Source organism: Watersipora subatra, chromosome 3, assembly GCF_963576615.1.
Source record: "Watersipora subatra chromosome 3, tzWatSuba1.1, whole genome shotgun sequence".
Lineage (NCBI taxonomy): Eukaryota > Metazoa > Bryozoa > Gymnolaemata > Cheilostomatida > Watersiporidae > Watersipora > Watersipora subatra.
This window is the reverse complement of record NC_088710.1, coordinates 46,726,449-46,750,651: the sequence shown is the minus strand read 5'-3', so window position 1 is coordinate 46,750,651 and position 24,203 is coordinate 46,726,449. Positions and strand designations below refer to the sequence as shown.

The 24,203-nt window shown below is 36.3% G+C and overlaps 1 protein-coding gene across 1 annotated transcript; it reads right to left on the bottom strand.

The window, feature by feature from the left end:
• Positions 1-192: 192 nt before the first annotated feature.
• Positions 193-24,203, bottom strand: LOC137391399 (pre-mRNA-splicing factor ATP-dependent RNA helicase DHX16-like). Its single transcript, XM_068077861.1, has 18 exons — positions 24,152-24,203; positions 22,587-22,735; positions 18,370-18,569; positions 17,789-17,981; positions 15,296-15,468; positions 14,932-15,055; positions 13,884-14,015; positions 12,970-13,044; positions 10,634-10,819; positions 9,899-10,125; positions 7,504-7,645; positions 6,523-6,723; positions 5,370-5,630; positions 4,518-4,631; positions 4,054-4,289; positions 3,198-3,360; positions 1,799-1,960; positions 193-689 (listed from the first exon to the last, which is right to left on the bottom strand). Exons 1-18 carry the CDS (start codon positions 24,201-24,203, stop codon positions 381-383), a joined length of 3,099 nt encoding a protein of 1,032 aa, XP_067933962.1. The 3' UTR covers positions 193-380.

Below are 24,203 nucleotides of genomic sequence, written 5' to 3'. Positions count from 1 at the left end.
GGCCATTAATTGTCTGCTGAATAGCTCTTTGATTTAGCCTTGCAATTCTCTAATCCATCATGAATGAAGCAAGGCATAGATCGATGGCTGAACAGTTAATTACACAACTAGCAAATTGCTGTTAGTAGGTTGGAATGTTGACTTCTTTTCAGCCATCTTGTCATAAAGTTCTTAACTTGCTTCAGCCACAACTGAGCAATGGTCCTACATATATTTTGATTATATAACAATTCATATAATTATAGCACAGTCCATCAGCATAGCCAAAACTGTAACGTTGCTAATACATGTTAAAACTGTAATACATTCAGAGTTATATTATATGAAAATATAAAAGTATGTACAATATTAACAAATGATAATTACTTACACCATCATTGTTACCTGTGTAAATCTGCCTTCGATTTACCAACCACCTTGGGCATCTTCTTGCCTTTCCCGTCATCCAAATCCTTTGCTTTGTAATAATGAGGTGCTACCTCTAACAGCCAAGAGTTCTCGATCTCGATAATCTGCCTCATAAATTCTTTTGTCGTAAACACGAGTTCATAATAAATGAGCCAGCGCGGATGATCCTCAAATATAGCGCTATTAGGATGCACCATAACGGTTTGCTGTTGTTTAACTGTTCTGTATTGTCCCCCCTTACCAAGCTTAGCCGTGTGGTAGAAGAAGCCTGCCGTGATAGCCTAAAAATGAAACAAGATTTTTTCTCAACAGTTTTATAAACAGAAAACATGTTAGGCAAAGGGTTGGGCTAATTACAGTGTCAGAGAATTTAAAACTAAATTCACACTGCAGTGGCTTTGATATGGCATCAGAAAAAGTAGATCATAAAAGTTGATCAGATATAATTAACAATAGTTATTTTATCGACTGATAAGGCAAAATCTGGGGCACATAATTAGTGGAAGTAAAACAATGTGAAGGGACAACGCTAACTGATAGTTGACTAATTGTGTAGCTGTAGTTGTTGCTGTAATTGTAGTTGCAATTGTTTTGACTAATTGTGGATAATATATATTATCCCAGTTCTAATGTTTAGCAATATATTACTTGGCTCTTTCGCTACCATGAGCCGCGGTAGTGCAACTCATAGGGCAAAACGTTTGCGTATGGCCAAGAGCCCCATGATGCGGCTTTACTAGGCTCCATACAGAAGGTTTCTGATTAGTAAGTAGTTAATTAATTAGCCTATCATATCTGTACATAAACAAAAGGAAACAATTATTAATATGCAAAATATATTTACAACTCATCCTGAGCATAGTTTCGCTTTGTAAAAACTTCATATGTTATCGCAGTTTCTTCTTAGCGATGACCAGTCGTGTCAGATGCATTACAGCTATGAAGGTTTCACTAATTTTAGATCTATGGACTTTGGGTGATTTTATTGAAAAATAGCACTACTGGAAGTGATTATTTTATTTTAAACGGTAATAATAATGCTGTAAGCTGTAATTATATTAATAACTTGTCTGACTCGGACATACTAATAGCTCCCAGTCGTTATGAAAATGGCCGAAAAAGTGTCTGAGCTCGTGCTGCAACACATTTGTAGCATTTTTTGGCATCAGTTGATGTAAAATTTTCTGCGGATTAATTTGATATCAAAACATTGTTTATAGATAGTATGGCTCGAAATTTATGGCAATTTATTCACATCCTTGTCGAGTATTAGGTTTTATCGAATATGTAATATGTCTCAGTAAAAAATTAATTTAGTAGCGAAAGAGTTAAGTCATTCAAGAATATTAACACTTAATGGAACAGATCATTAACTTCAAACAGATTTTACCTTTCTTATAGGTACTGAGTCTCCATTACACGTAGTTATCTCCACCTCTACTCTCTCCATCATTCCCTCCAGTTGTTCCCTAACATCTCGGGCCCGTTTCATAGAGCGGTGTTGTATGAAATTCTCAAAGCACCATTGAGTAGAATAGCCACTCTCCACCCACTTCAATGACATAAAACAGCAAGTAATCATCCCGTTCAATACTAAACGTGTTGGTACAATAATGGATATGAATATGCTGTTAAGGTTTGTAGGGCAAAATCTGGAGAGCCTTTTGACTCCAAGCTCAAAGTAAACCTACTTGTTTGTCATCAACGAAAGGCAGTACATGTTAAAAAGTTCAAACCACCACAAATTTTAATAGTACTAATTTTATTACCATGAGAGATTATGTTAGTCTATATATGTATCATGAAGTTAGCTATTCTACTTCAACCCTGAGCATAATTACCATCAACAGCAGGCAAGGAGTTTTATTCTGAATTTTTTCAATTTCAGGGTGCCAACTAAGGCAAATTGTCTATGAGTAAGGTATTGGTAATACAGACCCGAATACACCTCTCAACTTGAAATAGTAGCAATATGGAAAATGGCATACATCTGATTACACAAGACATACATCTGATTACACAAGACATACATCTGATTACACAAGACATACATCTGATTACACAAGACATACATCTGATTACACAAGACATACATCTGATTACACAAGACATACATCTGATTACACAAGACATACATCTGATTACACAAGACATACATCTGATTACACAAGACATACATCTGATTACACAAGACATACATCTGATTACACAAGAGATTCTTGTGATTTGAACAAGTTCAAATATTCTTTTTAACATCTTCATCACTCTTCATCACTCTTGCAAAGAGATTGCCAGTTATGGAACTATAGTGCTTTACCAGAGTATTGGCTACTTCCAGAGAAGTTGCAGAATGCTCCTAGTTAGCCCACTACTAGCCACCAATGACTTATTCTGGTCAGTCATAAGAACTATTTACTAAAGAAGTTATCATAATTCATTAAACAAAGTCCGTCGTAAGTTAAAAATCAAACAGAAAATACTTGCTACACCTTTGTGATTTAGCAATGCATTAAATTGGTTACCTGCTTGCTGTTGTGTGCTAATTTGCAGGCTCCTTTTTTAATTTTTCACATTATGGTTAGTTTTGTAACCACGTATCTTTTCTTGAACCAGCAGCTTCAATGAACTCATAAGGAGCACAGAGTTGTCTTTCCTTAAACAGCCTGTCCATTAAGGACTGACAACTCATAAAATTTACAAGTTCCTATAAGCAGTTAGCTGTACATGTACATTTTATTAGTGTCTTGGTTCATCAAACAAATATCTGGCACTTCTCATGGTTCTCTCACCTGGTTATAGACGTTAAGAAGTGTCAGGTGATCACCACCTGGTCTGAAGAAATTCACCCTAGCCGTGTCTGCATGGACTAACTTATCCTTGGGTCGGTAAAAAATGGAATTGTTGACGGACAACATTGCTGCTATAGACAAGATCTCCTCTGTACATTTATACCTGCACAAAAAATGTCAATGGTTACAGACAAGTTAAAAGTTCACCAGACTCATCGCTGGTATATACTAAGAGTTGTACAGAAGTGCACTACCTCAAAATTTCAAGATACGTAAAAATATGAAAAAGTAAGATAATGAGTTAGAAAAAGATATGGAAGCAATATAATTCTTACATGATAAACTTAGCTAAACATTTTTATCCTAGTAACAAGCGCCTAAGTAACCCGACAAGCAATAAGCAATATAAAAAAATATTTGTAAGCATATTATACAAGGAGCCCTCTTTTAACATAAATAAGTTGTTTCAGAAACCCCGTATTTAAAAACCTAACTTATCTAACAATAAACGAATTCATCGTTAAATAGGTTACGCCATTTCAGCATTATTCAACAATATTGTATCTTTTACTTGTTTCTTCTTTTATACATTAAGGCCTTATTTACTGTTAGAGTAGTATGTTAAACTCTTATTTAACATTTTAGTCATAAATTTGTAGATTTCAAGAACCTAGGCTAGAATGGAATATCGGATATAAATAGGCCTAGCTATTTCCTCATCCTTTGACAACACATACAGGACCACTTATGCCAAATATCATTAGCAAATGTAAAAATAGAGAAATATCTCTCAAAACGAAGCATGCAGGAATCTTTTACTAGAGCAATTAAAGTTATGACTAATTGTTACACTGACTTTTCACTGGCTAATATCATCTTAGATAGCATGGGATCCACAGGTAACTCTGCCATTCTTCTACCCAGTTTGGTTAACTCCCCCATGTGATTCAGCGCGCCGAGAGCGTATAACTGCTCTAAGGCAAGAACGAGTGTCTCGTGAGGCGGAGGGTCCATAAAGTCAAAGTGGATCAAGTCATTAATTCCTAATGACTTGAGAAGCAATACAACATTTCCAAGGTTGGTCCTTTGTATCTGCCAAACCATCAAAATCTTCAACTGAATTGGAGGTTTCTCAACAATGTCAAAAGCTTGCCTAACAGCATGATCTAGAGATAATATTAGTACATTGTAACAGCATTACCTAAAGATAATACAAATAAATGCCAAGGGTATCATGTTCTGTTAGCCTCTTTAGTTGTGTTGAAGATTTGCACACTGCAAGAAAATGATTGAAATTCAACTGGCAAGGTTTTAGCTTACTTCTGGAATTGTGTTCTCCTCAAGTTCCTTTTGGTAAGCCCAGGCTGTGTATAGCCTAAAACATTTACCAGCAGAGACTCGGCCTGCTCTTCCTGCCCTTTGATTGGCTGATGCCTACATTAAAAGATAAACAATTTCAGCATACTCTATTCCAAGTGTTAAACTCAAATTCCCAATGTGCCAAAATTAGGTAGTCATGGGCCAAACTTAATATTTATTGAAAAATTAATTGCAACCGATATGCAATGTTCAACCTTTTCATATGGACACAAACTTTCTTATCTAAATAAAGTATGCCTCTCCCTGCATCTATTCAAGCTCCATTTTAAAGTAAATCTGTTTCAAAGCCAACAAAAAAAGAACCAAAAGTAGTAATGCCATTTAATAAAAATATGTTAGCTATCACCAGACACTGCCATGAGGTAGGAAAAGTGCACAAGAAACAGATATTTTCAAGCTCAGTTTGCAACACTCAAATTTCATATCACTTCGCCAAAACAAAATGAAGCATTCAGTTTCATTCTATTTTTATTTTGAAGAGTGAGGTCAGCATTTTGGTCCAACTACAAATGCAAATTTGTCGTTTTTTACATGTCTAATGCAAATTTTCGATAATCTCACGGGCCAATTATAATCACGCAGTGGGCCAAACTTGGTCTATGGCTCTTAGTTTGACACATGTGCTCTACTCCACACTTGACTAAGCTACTATTCATCGGTTATAGTAAACTAACGTGTTGCGTGATAGTAACAGTGAGGTGCATCTTTGTCACATATGGAAAGTCATGAATTGTCAAATAAATCACACTCTGTGTAATTGATGCCAGGAATGCTGCCAATAACTTTGCTTACCTTGGAAATAGGCGTAACGACAAGAGATTCCATGCCGGTGCGGGCGTTATAGCTGCTCTGCTTGGCAAACCCTGGGTCTATGACATATTTGATACCATCAATGGTAAGGGAGGTCTCAGCGATGTTGGTGGCAAGTACAACTTTCCTCGCTCCTGGAGGGGTCGGGTCAAATATCTTAGTCTGCATATCAGACGGTAGGTTGGCATAGATAGGAGCAATGATCAGCTCTGATATCTTGGTACCGAGTCTTTTAGTCCTCTCCTAACAAAGGTCAAGGATACTTCTCCTTATAGTTTACTAAACTCAATGCACAGTAACCATAGTAACATACTGCTGAAGGATTACTGCTGCTTACCTTTGCCTCATCCAATCATGTCTTACTCATTGCTTTAAACAATATATCATACATAGAATATGATTCAACATCACGCCAGGCCTTAAAAAAGACAATGCAGAAATTTAAATGAATATCAGTAAAAACTATTTTTTTCTATACTGTGAACAGCCGAACTTATTTTTGTGTCCAAAATGCGGTCAGGCAATAGTCTGGTAGTTGTAAATGATGCCAAGAAGCCTTAGTACCCCTATAATAACTGGGTGCCACAATCATGACCGTCAGACACAATATTCCAACTAGCTATCAGTTTGAAGAGAAACAGCTTACAGCAACATTTGAGGTTTCGAATTCATTTAATGTGTCCAGCAGCCAGACAAAAGCTGTTAATACAAAAACTTACTTTCAGATGAGAAAGCAATATTTATGGTTATATTAAATTGACAATTGGTACTCTAAACAAGCTAAGCCTGAAGTATAACAACAACACAAGGGAGATAACTAACCATTATGGCTATACATTTAGTTGTTCAAGTTAGAAACAAGCACATTGGTTTATTTTTAATAATCTACATTCATTTTCATTGTCAGTACATTGTGAAATTACTGCCACCACTCTGAACTACCACTCACTGCCACCACTCTGAACTATCTACTCAGAGTCATTTATGCTAGCTTCATAAGGTATGCGAGGAGATAATAGTCACTTATCTCGGCTGACATGAGCAGGTGGAAAACCAAATAACTTGGAGACAAGCCGATGATGGCATGTCTGATTCATGCATGAGTCATGGAATCAAATCACGCTAACAAACTTACCATGAGCATCTCATTAGCCGACTCGATCTCCTCCTGTCCAGTGAGAAAAACAAGAACATCTCCTGGAGGTTGTGTAACATGAATCTGTAAAGCTGAGACAACGGCAGCCTCTAGATAATCAGCTTCTGGAGCCTTTGTATAGTAGACGTCGACTGGAAATCTTCTCCCGGGTATGCGGAACACCGGAGCGTCATCAAAAAACTACAATATAAAGGACCATTCAATTATTATCATCACAAGTACACTACAAAGAAGTATGATGAAGGAACTCCAACAAGGGTGCAAACTGTTTAAACTTGTATTAAAAATAGTACAGTAGATGCTCCTATAACAACCTCCTTTAATATATATTCTATTTGCAGTAAAGAATTTATGCTAAACTTTTTTATTGTATCATTTCATTTTAACCTTTAACCCTGGCTTCGGACAGACACCGCTGTTATTATAGTAAAGATATATTTTTCTTTTACTTTATTTTATACATGTAATATTTTTTCTTTGCTGTAAAGAAAAGAGAAAAATCAATTTATGTTAGTATCCAAGTGGTGCTCTCCCCTTGAAGTAAAATTACTGTAATTTGACCCCTAAACCAGGTGAAAGTGATAAGCAGAAAGGAAAAAGTGGTTGATATAAATCAATGATACCACAGTTACTGCGCAATCATTAAATTAAAAAGTTAAGCGTAGTTATTTTCATTTTGAAGCTTCAAAGGGTGAGTTCAGGTCTTGGAAAGGATTAAGCTGTTTACATTTATTTTCTGCCGCATATAACATAAAACGTAAATTTCTCGGAACGCATTATTTATGTTGTCGGTTCATCTACTGTATATACATACCTAGAAAGGCAGGCTATTAGACATAAGAAGTTAGGTGTGAGGGGGGTGCTCACTATAATTGCGCTAAACAGACCACACCCTAAACACGCTATTTTAAGAAAAGAATAAACAGGAGTATCTAGAGACAGAATACTATAGCTAATAACCTCTGAAAACTTTTCAGCATCAAGAGTAGCGCTGGAAATGAGCAGTTTCAGGTCTGACCTAAACCTAGCAATATCCTTGACAAGTCCAAAGAGAATGTCTGTGTGCAGTGTCCTCTCATGAGCCTCATCTATTATCAACACACTACAAACACAATGGAGAGATAAAAAACACTTTCACATAATCATGTAGCGTCTCACACTATACCCTACAGGATGAAAATATTCGTTGGTTATAAAAATTCGCGATTTTGCAATTAGTCAATTCCGCGAATTATTAAATTCCGTGAATAACTAGTTCTATTTTTAATCACAAGGGAGAATAATTACTGCATCAAATTAAAAACTAGTCGCTAGGCTAGTTTTTAATATAAATACTAAACGTAGTTGAGTTCCAAAACATTTTTAAAATCATTGCCTGAGCTTTGAGCTAACACCATTGCCAATGCAGCACATTTATTTACAAAATTATTCAACGTTGTCACAAGATATGCAGAATGGCGTCATCGCAAAAATAGCCGCTAGGCAGACGCACTAAACGTAGCCAAGTTCTAAAACTTCTTTAAAATCATCGCCGAACTTCGAGTTTTATTGTCATTGCATCAAACTTTACAAAATTATTCAAGGTTTTCACAAGGTATTCGGCATGGCTTCGTCATCGCAAAAAATCTCTCCTAGTCTTTTTACATTGAAATCAATTCCATCAATCTCTAATACCGAAGTTGAGGACGATCATGATTCTGATCTGGACATTATGGTATGTATTTGATTTGCAGTGCAGATACGTTTTTTCATAATTAACTGCATTAGTTAATTCTCTTGTTTAAAAACTGATCGCTTTCACTAAATACTTCAGCTATTGTTTAATACTTCCGTAACACTTATTAATATTTTTTTTGTGTTTACTGCAGATTGAGAAAGAAACAACATACTCCGATTACGAAAACTAGAGGCAAGTAGTAATATTCATCAAGGCAGGAATATTGGCAGAGAAGCAACCAGTCAACCTAGACCTCCTTCATCGACAACAACTCCTTGATATCGCTGCAGCAAACATGATTAAATTATATATTTTATTTCATGTATAGATATATTATAATTTATTACAAACTTGAGTGTACAAATAAAATATTTCAAATACAAATAAAATTTTACAAACGATGAATGGAGTAAATATAAACAGTTTAGTCCAAATGGCGGTTGTCTAGCAATAAAATTATACTGTTACTCTTGATAAGTGAATACTAGCGTGTAATGGTACTCTCTGACTAGTTATTTTGGTAATAGCAGCTCTGTCGCTGTCACTGTCTTGGATAGATGTTGAAAGCGATTCTCTCGCTACTACATGACTGGTAAGGAAGTTATCATCAGAGCTCTCCTCGTGGCTTACTATTGCAAAGTTCTGCCGGTTGGCCAAAGATTTGTGCTCATAAAGGCGCTTTTGTTCCTTTTTTAAAACAGATATATTTTCCTCGTTAGCAGCTGCGGTCACTTCTAACTCAATTTCAAGACCTCCCTGAATGATTGGTGATCTTCAAAGAATGACATCTACCACCCTTGCAATCATTGTGCTTCTATGTATGATGAAAAATCTCTCTCTCACACTAAAACAAATAATGAAGCGGTAGGGATGGAAAAAATAAATATTGCGTTTTACCAAAGAACCAAAGTAAAATTCAACTAATTTAGTAAATGTGAAAAACTCATTACTTACCACAAATTGTTGGTTCATCAAAGGCCTCCAAATCTATGAATATTGGTGAAAACCTCTGAACGCAGTAGAAAATTTATAGCTTAGCACAATCGACCCGTATGTGTAGTTGTAAGCTAAATAGAAAACGAAACACGCAATGTGCGCATGCGTAGGGTTAACTTTATTGCTAGACGTAATAGAGTTAACTCTTCATAGAGAGTGATAGTTTTCAGTCGTGAATAAATTAATCCGCGAATACACATGAAATAGCAATTTTCGCGAAATATAACTCCGCGAATAAATTCATCCTGTAGTGTATAACTATAACATCTCTTCTTAGGAAAAAACAGTTAATAAAAAGAACAAGCGGTGAGAGAAGTACACATAATAGAAAATATATTCGGTGAAGAAAAGAAAAATGATTTATTATGCCCTGTATAAATACAAAGAGAAAGTAACATAAAAGTGACTAGTTTTGACCTATTTAAATCCAAAATGAAACTACCATAAAGTTACCAACGATGACATCTATATATGTAAAGAGAAACTAACATAAAAATGAGTAATTGAGAGCTATATGAATAGAAAGAGAAACGAGCAAGAAAGTTACTATGATACCTATATATGCAAAGAGAAACTAACATATCACGCCAGAACAATGATAAACCAATAAAAACAGACAATGACAATAGAAGAGAAACGGACCTGTATCCTGAGAGATCAGGCTCACTCAGGAATTCCCTTAACAGCATACCATCTGTCATGTACTTCAGTTTGGTCCTATCCGATGTACAGTCTTCAAATCTAATGCTGTAGCCAACCTCAGCACCGAGCTTGTAGCCCAGTTCCTCAGCTACACGGGCTGCTACTGACATCGCAGCTACTCGTCGGGGCTGAGTACAGCCTACCTTTTTATCATCCTTACAGTATCCCTGCAATAGTCTAAGACTCAGTAGACAGCTGATGTAGGCAATACAAACGGATGCAGAGAGCCTCAGCCACCACTTGTCATACCAGTTCTCAATGTCTATGACTCTATTCATTGATTCTATTTAAAACCTTCGAACTACATGTATGTAAGTCTTACTCATCACCCACATAGTTGCTTCACCTCATCAAAACCAGAGTTTTAAGAGAATATTCCTGGATTGAGTTTATCAGCTATGAGCGTTGATCTAGCCTAAGTTTATGGTTGAAAATATTATTTTTAAGCAAGACCAAGAACCAATCAATCTCGTGGTGCTAATCTATGCTATTTTGTGAAGGCGAGGTTACAACAAATACTGGTGCCGTTGTGATTCAACGCCTTCGCGAAAGGTCTCAGTATCTTAAACCATACATTAGCATTCCAAAAGGAATCTCAAGTAAGAGAAGACAACCTCTCTTTATGTTATTTTTTATCTCTAAATTCCTTTTTGTTATTGTAGTGAATAAACTCACAGCATGATACAAGAACTGTGGAAGCTGTGTGGTTTTGCCTGAGCCTGTTTCACCTTCAATAATGAGCACTTGATGAGCCTCTATGGCTTCCAGTAGATCATTTCGGAAGGGGTAGATGGGTAAACTTTTCTGGGTTTCCTCGATACTCATCTTCTTCTTTTCTTTTTCACTCAACTCTGGTTCAGACTGTACACATCAAATATACATATACTGTACATCTCTTGTTCAGAATGTACACGTCAAATATACAGATGTTGTACATCTCTGGTTCAGACCGTACACATCAAATATACATATGTTGTACATACTTCATACTCGGTGTGTCAGTAACGGGTGTGTCAGTAACGGGTGTGTCAGTAACGGGTGTGTCAGTAACGGGTGTGTCAGTAACGGGTGTGTCAGTAACGGGTGTGTCAGTAACGGGTGTGTCAGTAACGGGTGTGTCAGTAACACTACCACCTACTGAGTATTTCTTCAGACCTAATGGTGAGTTTTTTGTCAATCATGGAAGAATATGAAGGCCTTAACTTGTAATTATTGTAATACGGACCAGCTGATAAAAACTTTGAAGGAAAGAATACGATTTACTTGTTTTATCTGAACAGCTAGTTGGTCTTACCAGAATCCACCATGATAATAGACCAAGAGTCTAAACGTCTGGCTTTAGTCTCATATAAAATGCATACATATAAATCAAACAATGCAACAGAAACAATTTTTCAATACCAAAAGCTGCAATAACCGTAATAGTTGAGAACATTTAATATGATAACACGGTGATCAATAATAGTTTAATAGAACAGGTAATTAAAAAAGTTGAACTCAATGGTCGAGTATTAGAGATGCATTGGTTAGCACTAGCATATCGAGTATTAGTTAAATCAATCAAGTTATATGTACACAATAAAGGTAGTACCCTAGGACACTTATATTTCGCTAGTATTTAGTTTCGTGAGTAACACACAGAGTAAAATTTCGCTGCAACTTAATTTCGCGACTCAGGTCGCAAAATTAATTACATTCCTCAGGTCCAATTGCTAATAAGAAAAAAATTCAATTTGGGACTAGTTCGTATTTGTAAACCACAGGTTGAAATGTGTGGGTGAGATCGACAATTCAATTTGATCACTTGCTGCCATTTGTTTCTTAGACTATCAATGACGTCTAAGTCCATCCTGCCGTGACTTTCACACTCGAATCCCAAGAAGAAGAAAATAGATAGGTAACAACCAACTTCACAACCAAAACTGTATAACCCTTACGCTGCCATAAACGCATTTATGCGTTTTTTAGGGGCCACTGCCATAAACGCATTTTTGGATTTTCTCAGCAATTGTGTAGTAACCTGATTTTATTATTTGTTGACCACATAACCCACGGTCTTTAAGAGTTTTATGAAATTGACTGTGTTGTCCGAAGATCTCTCTATAAAATCAGCCTAAAACAACGAAGCAATTTTAAACTTTTGTTTGAGAATTTCTAATCTAAAAACGAACATTTTTCTGTGAGTTCATTAACTACCCCGTGCGAGTCATAAAACAGGTAATTAGTTGTTGATGACATAATAGCCAATTTAGATTTTCGTGATTATACAGATAATTCAAGCAGAGCTTGAAAAAATACTGTATACATATCATGAAGCAATATCGGCAATTTCCGTAAAATGGCTGCACTAGGCCGGTAGCGAATTTGTACATGGTTGGCAGTGAAAGAGATAATGTGGTTGGACCTGATGAGGGTTGATATTGTTTTTGGTTGGTAATAAAATTCATCACTACAATAATTATTCTTCAATTGTATGACTTCACCTACCAGACTTTCAGCCTCATCAGTTACAAATTCGGTGACTAAACTGATATAATCTTAATTTGCTTTGCCATGCTGCTCAGTCTGTGTATTAGCTATAATGAGTTTACCAGAAATTTCCCATCGATCCCAACCACAGACGAAAATTGCCTGCATTTCTAATATGACGATTTTATTGTGGATATCAATGAACAAAGCTATTTAATTTCGCGTTTTCGCTCGTTCGTTATGATAGTTTAGTTTCGCTCATTAAATTTTCGCGAGAGGATGACACCGCGAAAACGCGAAAGTTAGATGCCGCGAATACATAAGTGTCCTAGGGTAGACATTGCTCATGATTAACATATATTTGATAGCAACACTATTGCTACTTTGTATCTACAATAGATCTACACTTTATAAACATCACTCTGATTGGCTACTAGAAGATCATCTATTCTTATTGACTAACTGCAGAGCCATTTAACAGTTAGTAGCATCAGTAAGACACTAGCAACCAGAGAAGAGAACAACTACTGTAAGTGACTTACCTTGTCTTTTCTTGTACCCTCCATTTGGAGGGCCTGAACAAACTCGATCTCTTCATCCATCACATAGTCATACTCCTATAGACAAACAAGAGAAGTCAATGTGGAATAATCTGAACGTCTAGTCGGTGAATAACACTGCTGCCAATGGGTAAATGAATCTCAAATTAGTGTATCAAGAAGTACTACACTAGGACAAAGAAATTCATCGTTTTACTCATATGATTAAGCAGTGGTATGATTACATCAAAACGGGCTCTAACCAGTAGATCATAACTGCAGAGAATGAAATTCATCTCGGTTTTTAAGACGTCGTGTAACAATACAGAATGAGAGCTACATTTAATTTCAGTTAATTTTGAATAAATAGTTTTTATCCCCAACTGGAACTCGCATTGACATTGCGTACATTATTATTCTATAACCCAGCTATGAGATGTAACGATAGAGAGTCTTTAGAAAGACCTACACATATACCAATTTGTGAGACACTCCTTCACAGACAGTATTCTACTTTTAAACTGTTTTGTATAATTACTAGACTGTTATCAGACTGTGAAGCAAAGGAAAGGTGAACACGCTAAAATATCAATGCCTGCATCGTTATAAAAACATTTTAAACTGATAGGAGCATTTATACTTCACTGTAACTTACTAAATGTGACGTACCTGAAACAACCATATGTATCCTTTCACGACGGTCAATCGAACAAAATGCAATAAACTATGTGGGTTAAAATACATACTTATGGATATGAATTTGGGTTTATGCTCTCTGAAGAGTACGTTGGGTTAAAATACTAGCACATCCCTTGGGGACCGTTAATCCCCATGGAAATCCATGGGGACCATTAATCAGTGTAAAAGTAGGATACGCTTGATAAGCTGGCAGCGATGACTCTCCACAGTCAACTAACCTTATGCTTAGCCTTAGCATCCTTGGCACCAAAATGCATAATTGCGGAGCTCAGATGCTCCTCCTCCCAACGCTTTTGTTCATAGTTTGGCCCTGCCTCTGACGGGTCCTCTACATATCTCTCATTTGGTTTCTATGAACACCAAAATAGGTCATCCCAAAACCAAAAGTTGTAACAAAAGTTCTAACAAAAACAACAAAACAATTTATAATGAGTTGATGATTACAAGGGAAGTCAGAAGAAAGCAAGAAAAAAATACAATGTCGAGTCACAACTCAGAGGTGATCGTTCGGTGATTGTGTAAATACTATTGCATAGAGCAAGTAATTTTGTGATTCTCAATCAGGATACGGAAGGTGACAGCTAATCCCAAGCCTGTCATTGTTAGTATTTAACTAGTTTAGGGCCAACAGGTGTCCAAGAAGGGAAGTGAACTATGACTTTTAACAAGACGTGACAGAAGATTTCAGATCTTCAGACCTGATTAACTAACAGCACTGCATGTTTCTAGAGAACTTAGTATTGAGAGTAGTTTGCTGAATGAGCAGCCACAGAGCAGATTGTTTAAAAAAGGCTAATCAACCTTTTTATTAAAAGCCGTCTCAGTTTAATATCAAGTGTCAAGTGAACAGACAACGAACAAAAAGAGGGGTGTGGAAGGTTTAGTACTTAATTTCGTTAAGAGGTATTGCGAATTACTGGTCGCAGTGATTTACATTTTAACTAGCTGTCACGGTCATTGTTGACTTGTCAGCATTTTTGTTCATCAATTATAAGCATAAAATACATGTAAACATTTGTTAAAATATCATCAATCTATGCCAAAGATTTTATGTAAACTAAAACATGAGAGTGGAACAGATACGTTGTGTGTTCGTGAGAAGTACTCCCTAAAGCAGAATTTATATAATCTAGTTAGAATTAATAATTCAAAATAATTTACAAGAACCTTATTTCACGTCTGTTACACTCGCATTTTCCTAGAATAATAGAATTTGAAGGCTGCCATTATTCATAGCAGTAATCTGGTTAAAACAACTCGACCAACCTTGTCAGCATCTGGTATAATATATCTGTCAACTTTTTGAAGATCGCCAGCTTTCTTGTGAGCTTTGGAAAGTTCCAGAACTCTCTCCTTGTACTCTAGCCTTTTCTTTTCCTTCTCCGTTAAACTATAAAAAGGTCGCAGTGATCGTAGGGAGATAACCACATAAGCAATGATACTGTGTTTCATCTAATTACACAAAATTGCATTAGCCTAGGTTCCACAGGATAGAATCTCCATCTTTAAAATTTGACATTTATTTATTTATAGACATAATCAGTGCTTTCAGAATTGCTAGCTTTACGTAGTAGCAAAATGCAGGACATTATCACATATCAGAAAATTACGTTGGAAAACAAATGCTTACTTTTGGTCCCCAAACAAATACTTTTCATCTTGTATTTCCATCTCTAAATCTGCAAGTTTGTCCGCTTGTCGCTTGTCTAAATAGGCGTATCTCGACTTCTTTCTCAGCTCCGGAACCGTCTTCTTACGATCTTCATTTTCCAGTTTTAACCTTTTAGCAGCCTCTTCGTGACTCTAAAAATAAGACATTGAATGAAAAGCATTTCAAATGTTTGAGGCACAGCTTATAGACTCTTAACAGCTTAAAGACTCAATATATATTTTTGCACAACCTTTCGGCATACCCTAATATACCTAATGTATCTACATATAGACATGAGAGCCTTTCATTCGTACTAGATTGATCAACAAGAGCACGCACCCGCACGCAGTGTCACATAGACAATGAATTCTGGAATGTGGTATGCATGTACAAAATTCATCCCAAAGTTATACATGCTCATTGCGAGTTATCAAATGCATGAATATAGGTGAGCATGTATGAATTTAAATAAAATCTATTTCGAAGAAATAAATCGTAAGCATGATGGAGCCTTTCTCCTAAGATCAATCACAGGCGAAACCTCCCCTGATCAATTAACAGCCCACACAAACTACAGCTGTTACTAGCAAAAAAGCTAATTACAGCCAAACCTCAACTCACAATCCCCTAAACTCACAAACTTTTTGAGAAAATATTTGTCTTAACATATAAAGCAAAAAGATACGACAATTGAAATTTCTCAAAATGTTACAATTTCAAAACAGTATTTCATATATACTGTTTGAATGTCAAATAGTATTATTTTTTAGCATAGTACAATTTTCAAAATAGTTCAAGTGAAAATATATACTTAAAACTTGAATATAAAACAAAAATAATAGAAGTGCATCAATTCATTTAAACTATAACTAGTGCAGAACACATCAGTATTTCTATCATTCACTTTGTAAGTGAACTTACGAATTGCAAAGCATACCATTTCATTCATGAGTCTCAAACATAACAATACAATACTATATTTGCAGAGTACAAGTTCAATAATTAAGTAGTTAAATTTAGTTTTTACATAGTTCTATATAATATATTTGGTTAAACGCCATATGTAATTACTTAAATATTTATCGTTAGTTTTTAGCTCAAGAATGAATTAAACAAAATCTAAAGTGTTCTTATTATATTTGTTTCAATATACCCTAGGACACTTATGTATTTGACTCATCTAACTTTCGCGTTTTCGCGGAGTCATCCTTTCGCGAAAATTTCATGTGCGAAACTAAACTATCATAACGAACGAGCGAAAACGCGAAATTAAATAGCTTTGTTCATTGATAGTCAGGCCTGTATTCACTGGTTGCAAGATGGGGCGGCTAATGTTAGGAGACTAGTCATGAACACCTAGGATGTGGAGGGGCGGTGTACGCCCCCAACAGGTTTCTCTCATGTAGGGCCTCAGCCGGGCATCTCGTGTGAAGTTTTAAAATTTTTTATCGGAAAGTATCAACATTTTTCTATTTTTTGAGATTTGTTTTGTTTTAGGTGATGTGAATGACTAGATATTTTTAAATTAAAATAGGCGAAACTTGACCGCAGTTAAAACGCTCAGAAAAAAGACATCTTTTTCTTTTGAACGTTTTAACAAAGATCAATTTTGCGGATTTTATTTTAAGTTCATTCGGAGGTGTTACACTTTTGATGGGGCATGGCCAAGCGGGTGTTTGGTAAAACTTGATCTTTTGTAAACCTTTATAAAAGTCGTTAACAAGAATATTTGGCCACTGATGATGATAATAATGACACCTAATAACTACTAAAAGTTGATGTTTGTCTCTATGGCTTGGAATGAAGTGATATTCTACAGCGATAAAAACGTGTCCATGGCCGTTGGGCAAATAACTTTTCGAGTAAATGATGTTGAGGTCGAGTTATCTGAAGCAAATCATCATTGCGTTGGAACTGACCAAACAAATCCGTTCGAGTTAACCTTGTGTTTGAGATGAAATGTTACATTTTATCCGAGGGTGAGTTATCCAAGTTTGACTGTACTTAGCCATGAAAAATTCCCAAAAAGTTGGGGCGGCTTAGCCGGCCAGCCGCCCCAGGGAATACGGGCCTGTTGATAGTCCAAGAAACAAATGGCAGCAAGCGATCAAATTGCATTATCGATCTTGCCCACACCATTCTACCTGCGGTTCACAATTACAAACTAGTCGCAAATTGAAATTTTCTTTTATCAGTGAACTGAACCTGAGGAATTTAATTATGTTTGTTCAACTGCATTTATTTTCACATCACTATATTTTCGCACTCATCAGAGCTGCGAAATTAAGTTGCTGCGAAATTTTACTCTGTATGCTACTCACGAAACTAAATACTAGCGAAATATAAGTGTCCTAGGGTACGACTGTTTCAACAAACGAAGCGGAACAGATCAATTCTATGAGTCGAGGTTTGACTGTATAATAGATACGTAGATACACTGTATAACACTGAAATACTGAAATAGATTCTTACCTTCTTCTCTCCTTTACTCATAACATTCTTCGTGCGCTCTTTGTCTCTTTCCCTGACACGACTCGCATACTCATCCCTCTCCTTGAGATCGGCAGCTCTATCTCGTGCCTCCTTCTCCAGCTCATCCTCCGAAGAAGAAGATGCATTGCCCCACTTCACTTCTTTCTTCACCGCTCGTCGTACCGTCGTCTCACTGAAACATTTCACGAAGCTTTCACAAGTCTTGTTTGTGGTTATAGGATTTACTAGCAGAATGCTTGGCATTGCACGGGCATTAAAAATCAGCTTATAAACAGTAATAGCAATGCCACACTTATAAACTCAGCTTATAAACAATGCCACTTGCCATTAGCCTGGCAATCTACTCTTAACACAACACATACAAGTTACAAGGTAAATATAAAATTCTCTAGAATAATCTGGCAGCATGAACTAAGCTATTAATTGCCAAATGTATTTTAACCATTTTCAGACTGTGCTAAGCAGGCGCAGTAAGTAATAAAGACTTTGTCCTAGTAAACATTTCAAGTCATCAACCACTGAACACATTTAGATATGAGCAACAGTCCAGTTCAACATACTCCTCACTCTCACTGCCCTCTCTTTTATCCCTCAGCTGACGTTTCTTATTTCTCTTCAACTTCTGTAATGTTTTAGGTGTTTCCTCTTGATCACTGTCGCTGTCAATAAGGTTATAGGACTGGTTACGCTTCTGGAAGGCTAGAGCTTCCTCTCGTTTCTGCCGCTCCAGAAGCTTCACCGCAGACTGTCTTGTAGGAAGCTGCAAAAGTGGCCTCACTTCGGCATTATTCAGATAATGTAAAATTATATAGTAAAGTATATATACAGCTATATGTCAGGGTATAGTTATATAGTAATGTATATATACAGCTATATGTCAGGGTATAGTTATATAGTAATGTATATATACAGCTATATGTCAGGGTATAGTTATATAGTAATGTATATATACAGCTATATGTCAGGGTATAGTTATATAGTAATGTATATATACAGCTATATGTCAGGGTATAGTTATATAGTAATGTATATATACAGCTATATGTCAGGGTATAGTTATATAGTGATGTATATATACAGCTATATGTCAGGGTATAGTTATATAGTAATGTATATATACAGCTATATGTCAGGGTATAGTTATATAGTAATGTATATATACAGCTATATGTCAGGGTATAGTTATATAGTGATGTATATATACAGCTATAAGCCATGATATAGTTATATAGTAATGTATATATACAGCTACATGTCATGATATAGTTATATAGTAATGTATATATACAGCTATATGTCATGATATAGTTATATAGCATTTGAATTGGTAAACTAATAACTGCCTGATGTTCAAGATCTTGTCACTAAAGTAACTACAGATCTATATCCAAACTTTCCAGGTAATCTATCTGAACTCTACAGGTGATCTATCTGAACTCTACAGGTGATCTATCTGAACTCTACAGGTGATCTATCTGAACTCTACAGGTAATCTATCTGAACTCTACAGGTAATCTATCTGAACTCTACAGGTGATCTATCCGAACTCTACAGGTGATCTATCTGAACGCTACAGGTAATCTATCTGAACTCTACAGGTAATCTATCTGAACTCTACAGGTAATCTATCTGAACTCTACAGGTGATCTATCCGAACTCTACAGGTAATCTATCTGAACTCTACAGGTAATCTATCTGAACTCTACAGGTAATCTATCTGAACTCTACAGGTGATCTATCTGAACTCTACAGGTGATCTATCTGAACGCTACAGATGATCTATCTGAACTCTACAGGTAATCTATCTGAACTCTACAGGTAATCTATCTGAACTCTACAGGTAATCTATCTGAACTCTACAGGTGATCTATCTGAACTCTACAGGTAATCTATCTGAACTCTACAGGTAATCTATCCGAACTCTACAGGTAATCTATCTGAACTCTACAGGTGATCTATCCGAACTCTACAGGTGATCTATCTGAACTCTACAGGTAATCTATCTGAACTCTACAGGTGATCTATCTGAACTCTACAGGTGATCTATCTGAACTCTACAGGTAATCTATCTGAACTCTACAGGTGATCTATCTGAACTCTACAGGTAATCTATCTGAACTCTACAGGTAATCTATCTGAACTCTACAGGTAATCTATCTGAACTCTACAGGTGATCTATCTGAACTCTACAGGTGATCTATCTGAACGCTACAGATGATCTATCTGAACTCTACAGGTAATCTATCCGAACTCTACAGGTGATCTATCTGAACGCTACAGATGATCTATCTGAACTCTACAGGTGATCTATCCGAACGCTACAGATGATCTATCTGAACTCTACAGGTAATCTATCCGAACTCTACAGGTAATCTATCTGAACTCTACAGGTGATCTATCTGAACTCTACAGGTAATCTATCTGAACTCTACAGGTAATCTATCTGAACTCTACAGGTAATCTATCTGAATTCTACAGGTGATCTATCTGAACTCTACAGGTGATCTATCTGAACGCTACAGATGATCTATCTGAACTCTACAGGTAATCTATCCGAACTCTACAGGTGATCTATCTGAACTCTACAGGTAATCTATCTGAACTCTACAGGTGATCTATCTGAACTCTACAGGTAATCTATCTGAACTCTACAGGTAATCTATCTGAACTCTACAGGTAATCTATCTGAACTCTACAGGTGATCTATCCGAACTCTACAGGTGATCTATCTGAACTCTACAGGTAATCTATCTGAACTCTACAGGTGATCTATCTGAACGCTACAGATGATCTATCTGAACTCTACAGGTAATCTATCCGAACTCTACAGGTGATCTATCTGAACGCTACAGATGATCTATCTGAACTCTACAGGTGATCTATCTGAACGCTACAGATGATCTATCTGAACTCTACAAGTGATCTATCTGAACGCTACAGATGATCTATCTGAACTCTACAGGTAATCTATCCGAACTCTACAGGTGATCTATCTGAACGCTACAGATGATCTATCTGAACTCTACAGGTGATCTATCTGAACTCTACAGGTAATCTATCTGAACTCTACAGGTGATCTATCTGAACTCTACAGGTGATCTATCTGAACGCTACAGATGATCTATCTGAACTCTACAGGTAATCTATCCGAACTCTACAGGTGATCTATCTGAACGCTACAGATGATCTATCTGAACTCTACAGGTGATCTATCCGAACGCTACAGATGATCTATCTGAACTCTACAGGTAATCTATCCGAACTCTACAGGTGATCTATCTGAACGCTACAGATGATCTATCTGAACTCTACAGGTGATCTATCCGAACTCTACAGGTGATCTATCCGAACTCTACAGGTAATCTATCCAAACGCTACAGGTGATCTATCTGAACGCTACAGATGATCTATCTGAACTCTACAGGTGATCTATCCGAACTCTACAGGTGATCTATCCGAACTCTACAGGTAATCTATCCAAACGCTACAGGTGATCTATCCGAACTCTACAGGTGATCTATCCGAACTCTACAGGTAATCTATCCAAACGCTACAGGTGATCTATCTGAACGCTACAGATGATCTATCTGAACTCTACAGGTGATCTATCCGAAATCTACAAGTGATCTATCTGAACTCTACAGGTGATCTATCTGAACTCTACAGGTGATCTATCCAAACGCTACAGGTAACCTATTCGAACACTCTAGTAAGTTTAACCACTTACTTAATGTGTGTATATATATATATAAAAAAAAAAATTGTTTCCTCACCCCGGATACCCCGTATGGGTGGTAAATTCTGCTCTAACTCGGGTCTCCTACCAGAGACCTGGGAGTTTGAGCACTCGTCTCAAGATCTTAGCTGTTCCCAATAGCGCACTTTTCTGCAACTCACCTGAGTTGATTGTTGTTGGTATTTGGGCAAGCCACATTTTATGCGCCGGTGTTATTGCGCCCAGTGCCCCAATGACTACTGGGATTACGGTTGTTCTTACATTCCAGCATTTTTCAATTTCTTCTCCAAGAGGGAGATATTTTTCTACCTTTTCTTTTTCTTTGCTGGCTATATTGTAGTCATTGGGTACTGCTATATCTATTATAGTAGCCCTCTTGTTCTCCTTGTCTACCACCACTATATCTGGTTGGTTTGCTAGGACATGCTTGTCAGTTTGGATGTAGAAGTCCCAGAGGATCTTAGCGCGGTCATTTTCATTGACCTTACCAGGAGCTTCCCACCAGTGTTGTGGTTTATTAAGGCCATACTCATCACATAGACTTCTATACACAATACCTGCGACATGATTATGCCGCTCAGTGTATGCGTTCCCTGCTAGCTGTCTGCATCCACTGATGATGTGTTGGATGGTCTCAGGTGCATCTTTGCACAGTCTGCATCTAGGATCGTCTCTAGTGTGATAGATTTTCGTTTGGAGTTGCCTTGTTGGAAGCACTTGCTCCTGGGCTGCCATGATTAGCGACTCTGTATTGGCCGTTAGGTTTCCTTTGTTCATATATATATATATATATATATATATATATATATATATATATATATATATATCGCTACACGCCATGACATCATTCAAATTATACAACAAATAAGCTGTAGATTATACCAGTTACTATACACCATTTATACGTCATATATACAAGGAAACACGAGGTAGAGCTATAATTATACATAATGCTCTTACGCTTGCGCGTTTGTCAGTCAAGTGCTTAAAAATATAAACAACCATCAATGGCACTAAATTCATGAAATGACATCTACTTGCCTTGGTAAAAAGTTCTTGTGAAAAGGAAACTATTTTCTCATTGATATCTAAAGCCTCTGTATTGCGCAGTTTCTCTATATAGTCTGCGGGTGATTTGGCACTCTTCGCCAAGCCTAGTATATACTGTACTATCATCTTGTCTGATATTCCTATAAATAATAATAAAATTCTTAAACAACAAAGAGAAAACACAGTGTATTAACACCAAAATGTTAACAAGACAATTATGTTTATATAAAAATATTAACATATTAAGTATTTGTTATTATCATATTACTACTGGCCAAAGAATTTCAGAAACCACATTAGAATCAAACAATCTTCCGTTTTTTTAAAACAATGGTGACAAAAACAGTCAATTTTTATATTTTTGTATTTTATAATATACAAATAACTGTGTGTATTCAGTTGTTTTGATGGTTAATACAATTTTTTAACTTTCTCAAAAATCGAACACTTACTAAGCACAATTTTTCTTGCTTGTGGACAAACTTATGAAAACAATTTATGCAAATCTGTCCAAGTCAATAAACCATATGTGTTATATATAATTTACAATAACTCATCACTCTTGAACAGATGTCAAAGAAAAAAGAGTTGCCCATTCACCCAATCCAAAGGATTGTCATGAGCAGACAACTCTTATTGCGCATTTGAAAATGAGTTTCGTCAAATTGCAAGAATTAGTCAATGCAAAGTGAGCTTCTATCTCCTGACCAGGCACCAGTCAGTTTCGTCAAAAACAACTAAAAGTTAATTTCACTACTTTGCTACAAGTTGACCGCTCTCATATACTAAATGCTATGGGTAGACAGTTGTCTATCTTCAGTGCAGGATTTAAGCCGAAACACTGTCACCCGTTGTTTTACTAAAGAAGGATTTAGAAGTTAATGAGTGAACAAGAAGTTAACGAGTGAACAATCTCTCAGTGTCAACACAATACACTCAATAACTAAAAGGAGCAAGCAAGCATTTATATTTCTAGGGTTTTCAGGAAATATTGGAGATTTACAGCAAGATGCGGGGTAGCAAAATAGTCCTCGCTAGATATCCATAGTGAAAAAATGTTGCATTGATTTCTCTTTTTCCAATCAAGGTATCAGACAGCAGTAAAAAAAAACTGCTGCTCGGCTTAGGCTATCTGCTGATAATTTTGTCTGTTATATATAATTCGACATGAAATCATAACCATTTACACTAGAGAAAAATTCTTGAACTGAACTGGTGGAGACTAAAATCAACTAAAAAATCCAAAATGACGTAATTCACGAAAAATTTCCCTCGAGTTTTCTGTCTAAAAATGCAGAAGTTGTAACTTACGGTGAAAAAAAAATTCTAATGAAAATGAACTGCAGTATGAAAATACTGCCTCCACTATGGTTCCCAATACATTTAATCCTAAGAATTTTAAGAACTATCAAAATGAAGAGAAAAAGTAAAACGTTATGGAATGCTCATACAAGTTCCTACATCAATTGATGAAAACAGTGCTGGTTGCTTCTCAACCCAAACTGTTTTTGATAGTTGTTTGTTCTAAAAAAATAATTCCATAGTAAACATCATACCAACAATGTCGTGTAGTCTGTCTCCAACCCATCGTTCAAGGTCACCCATCAT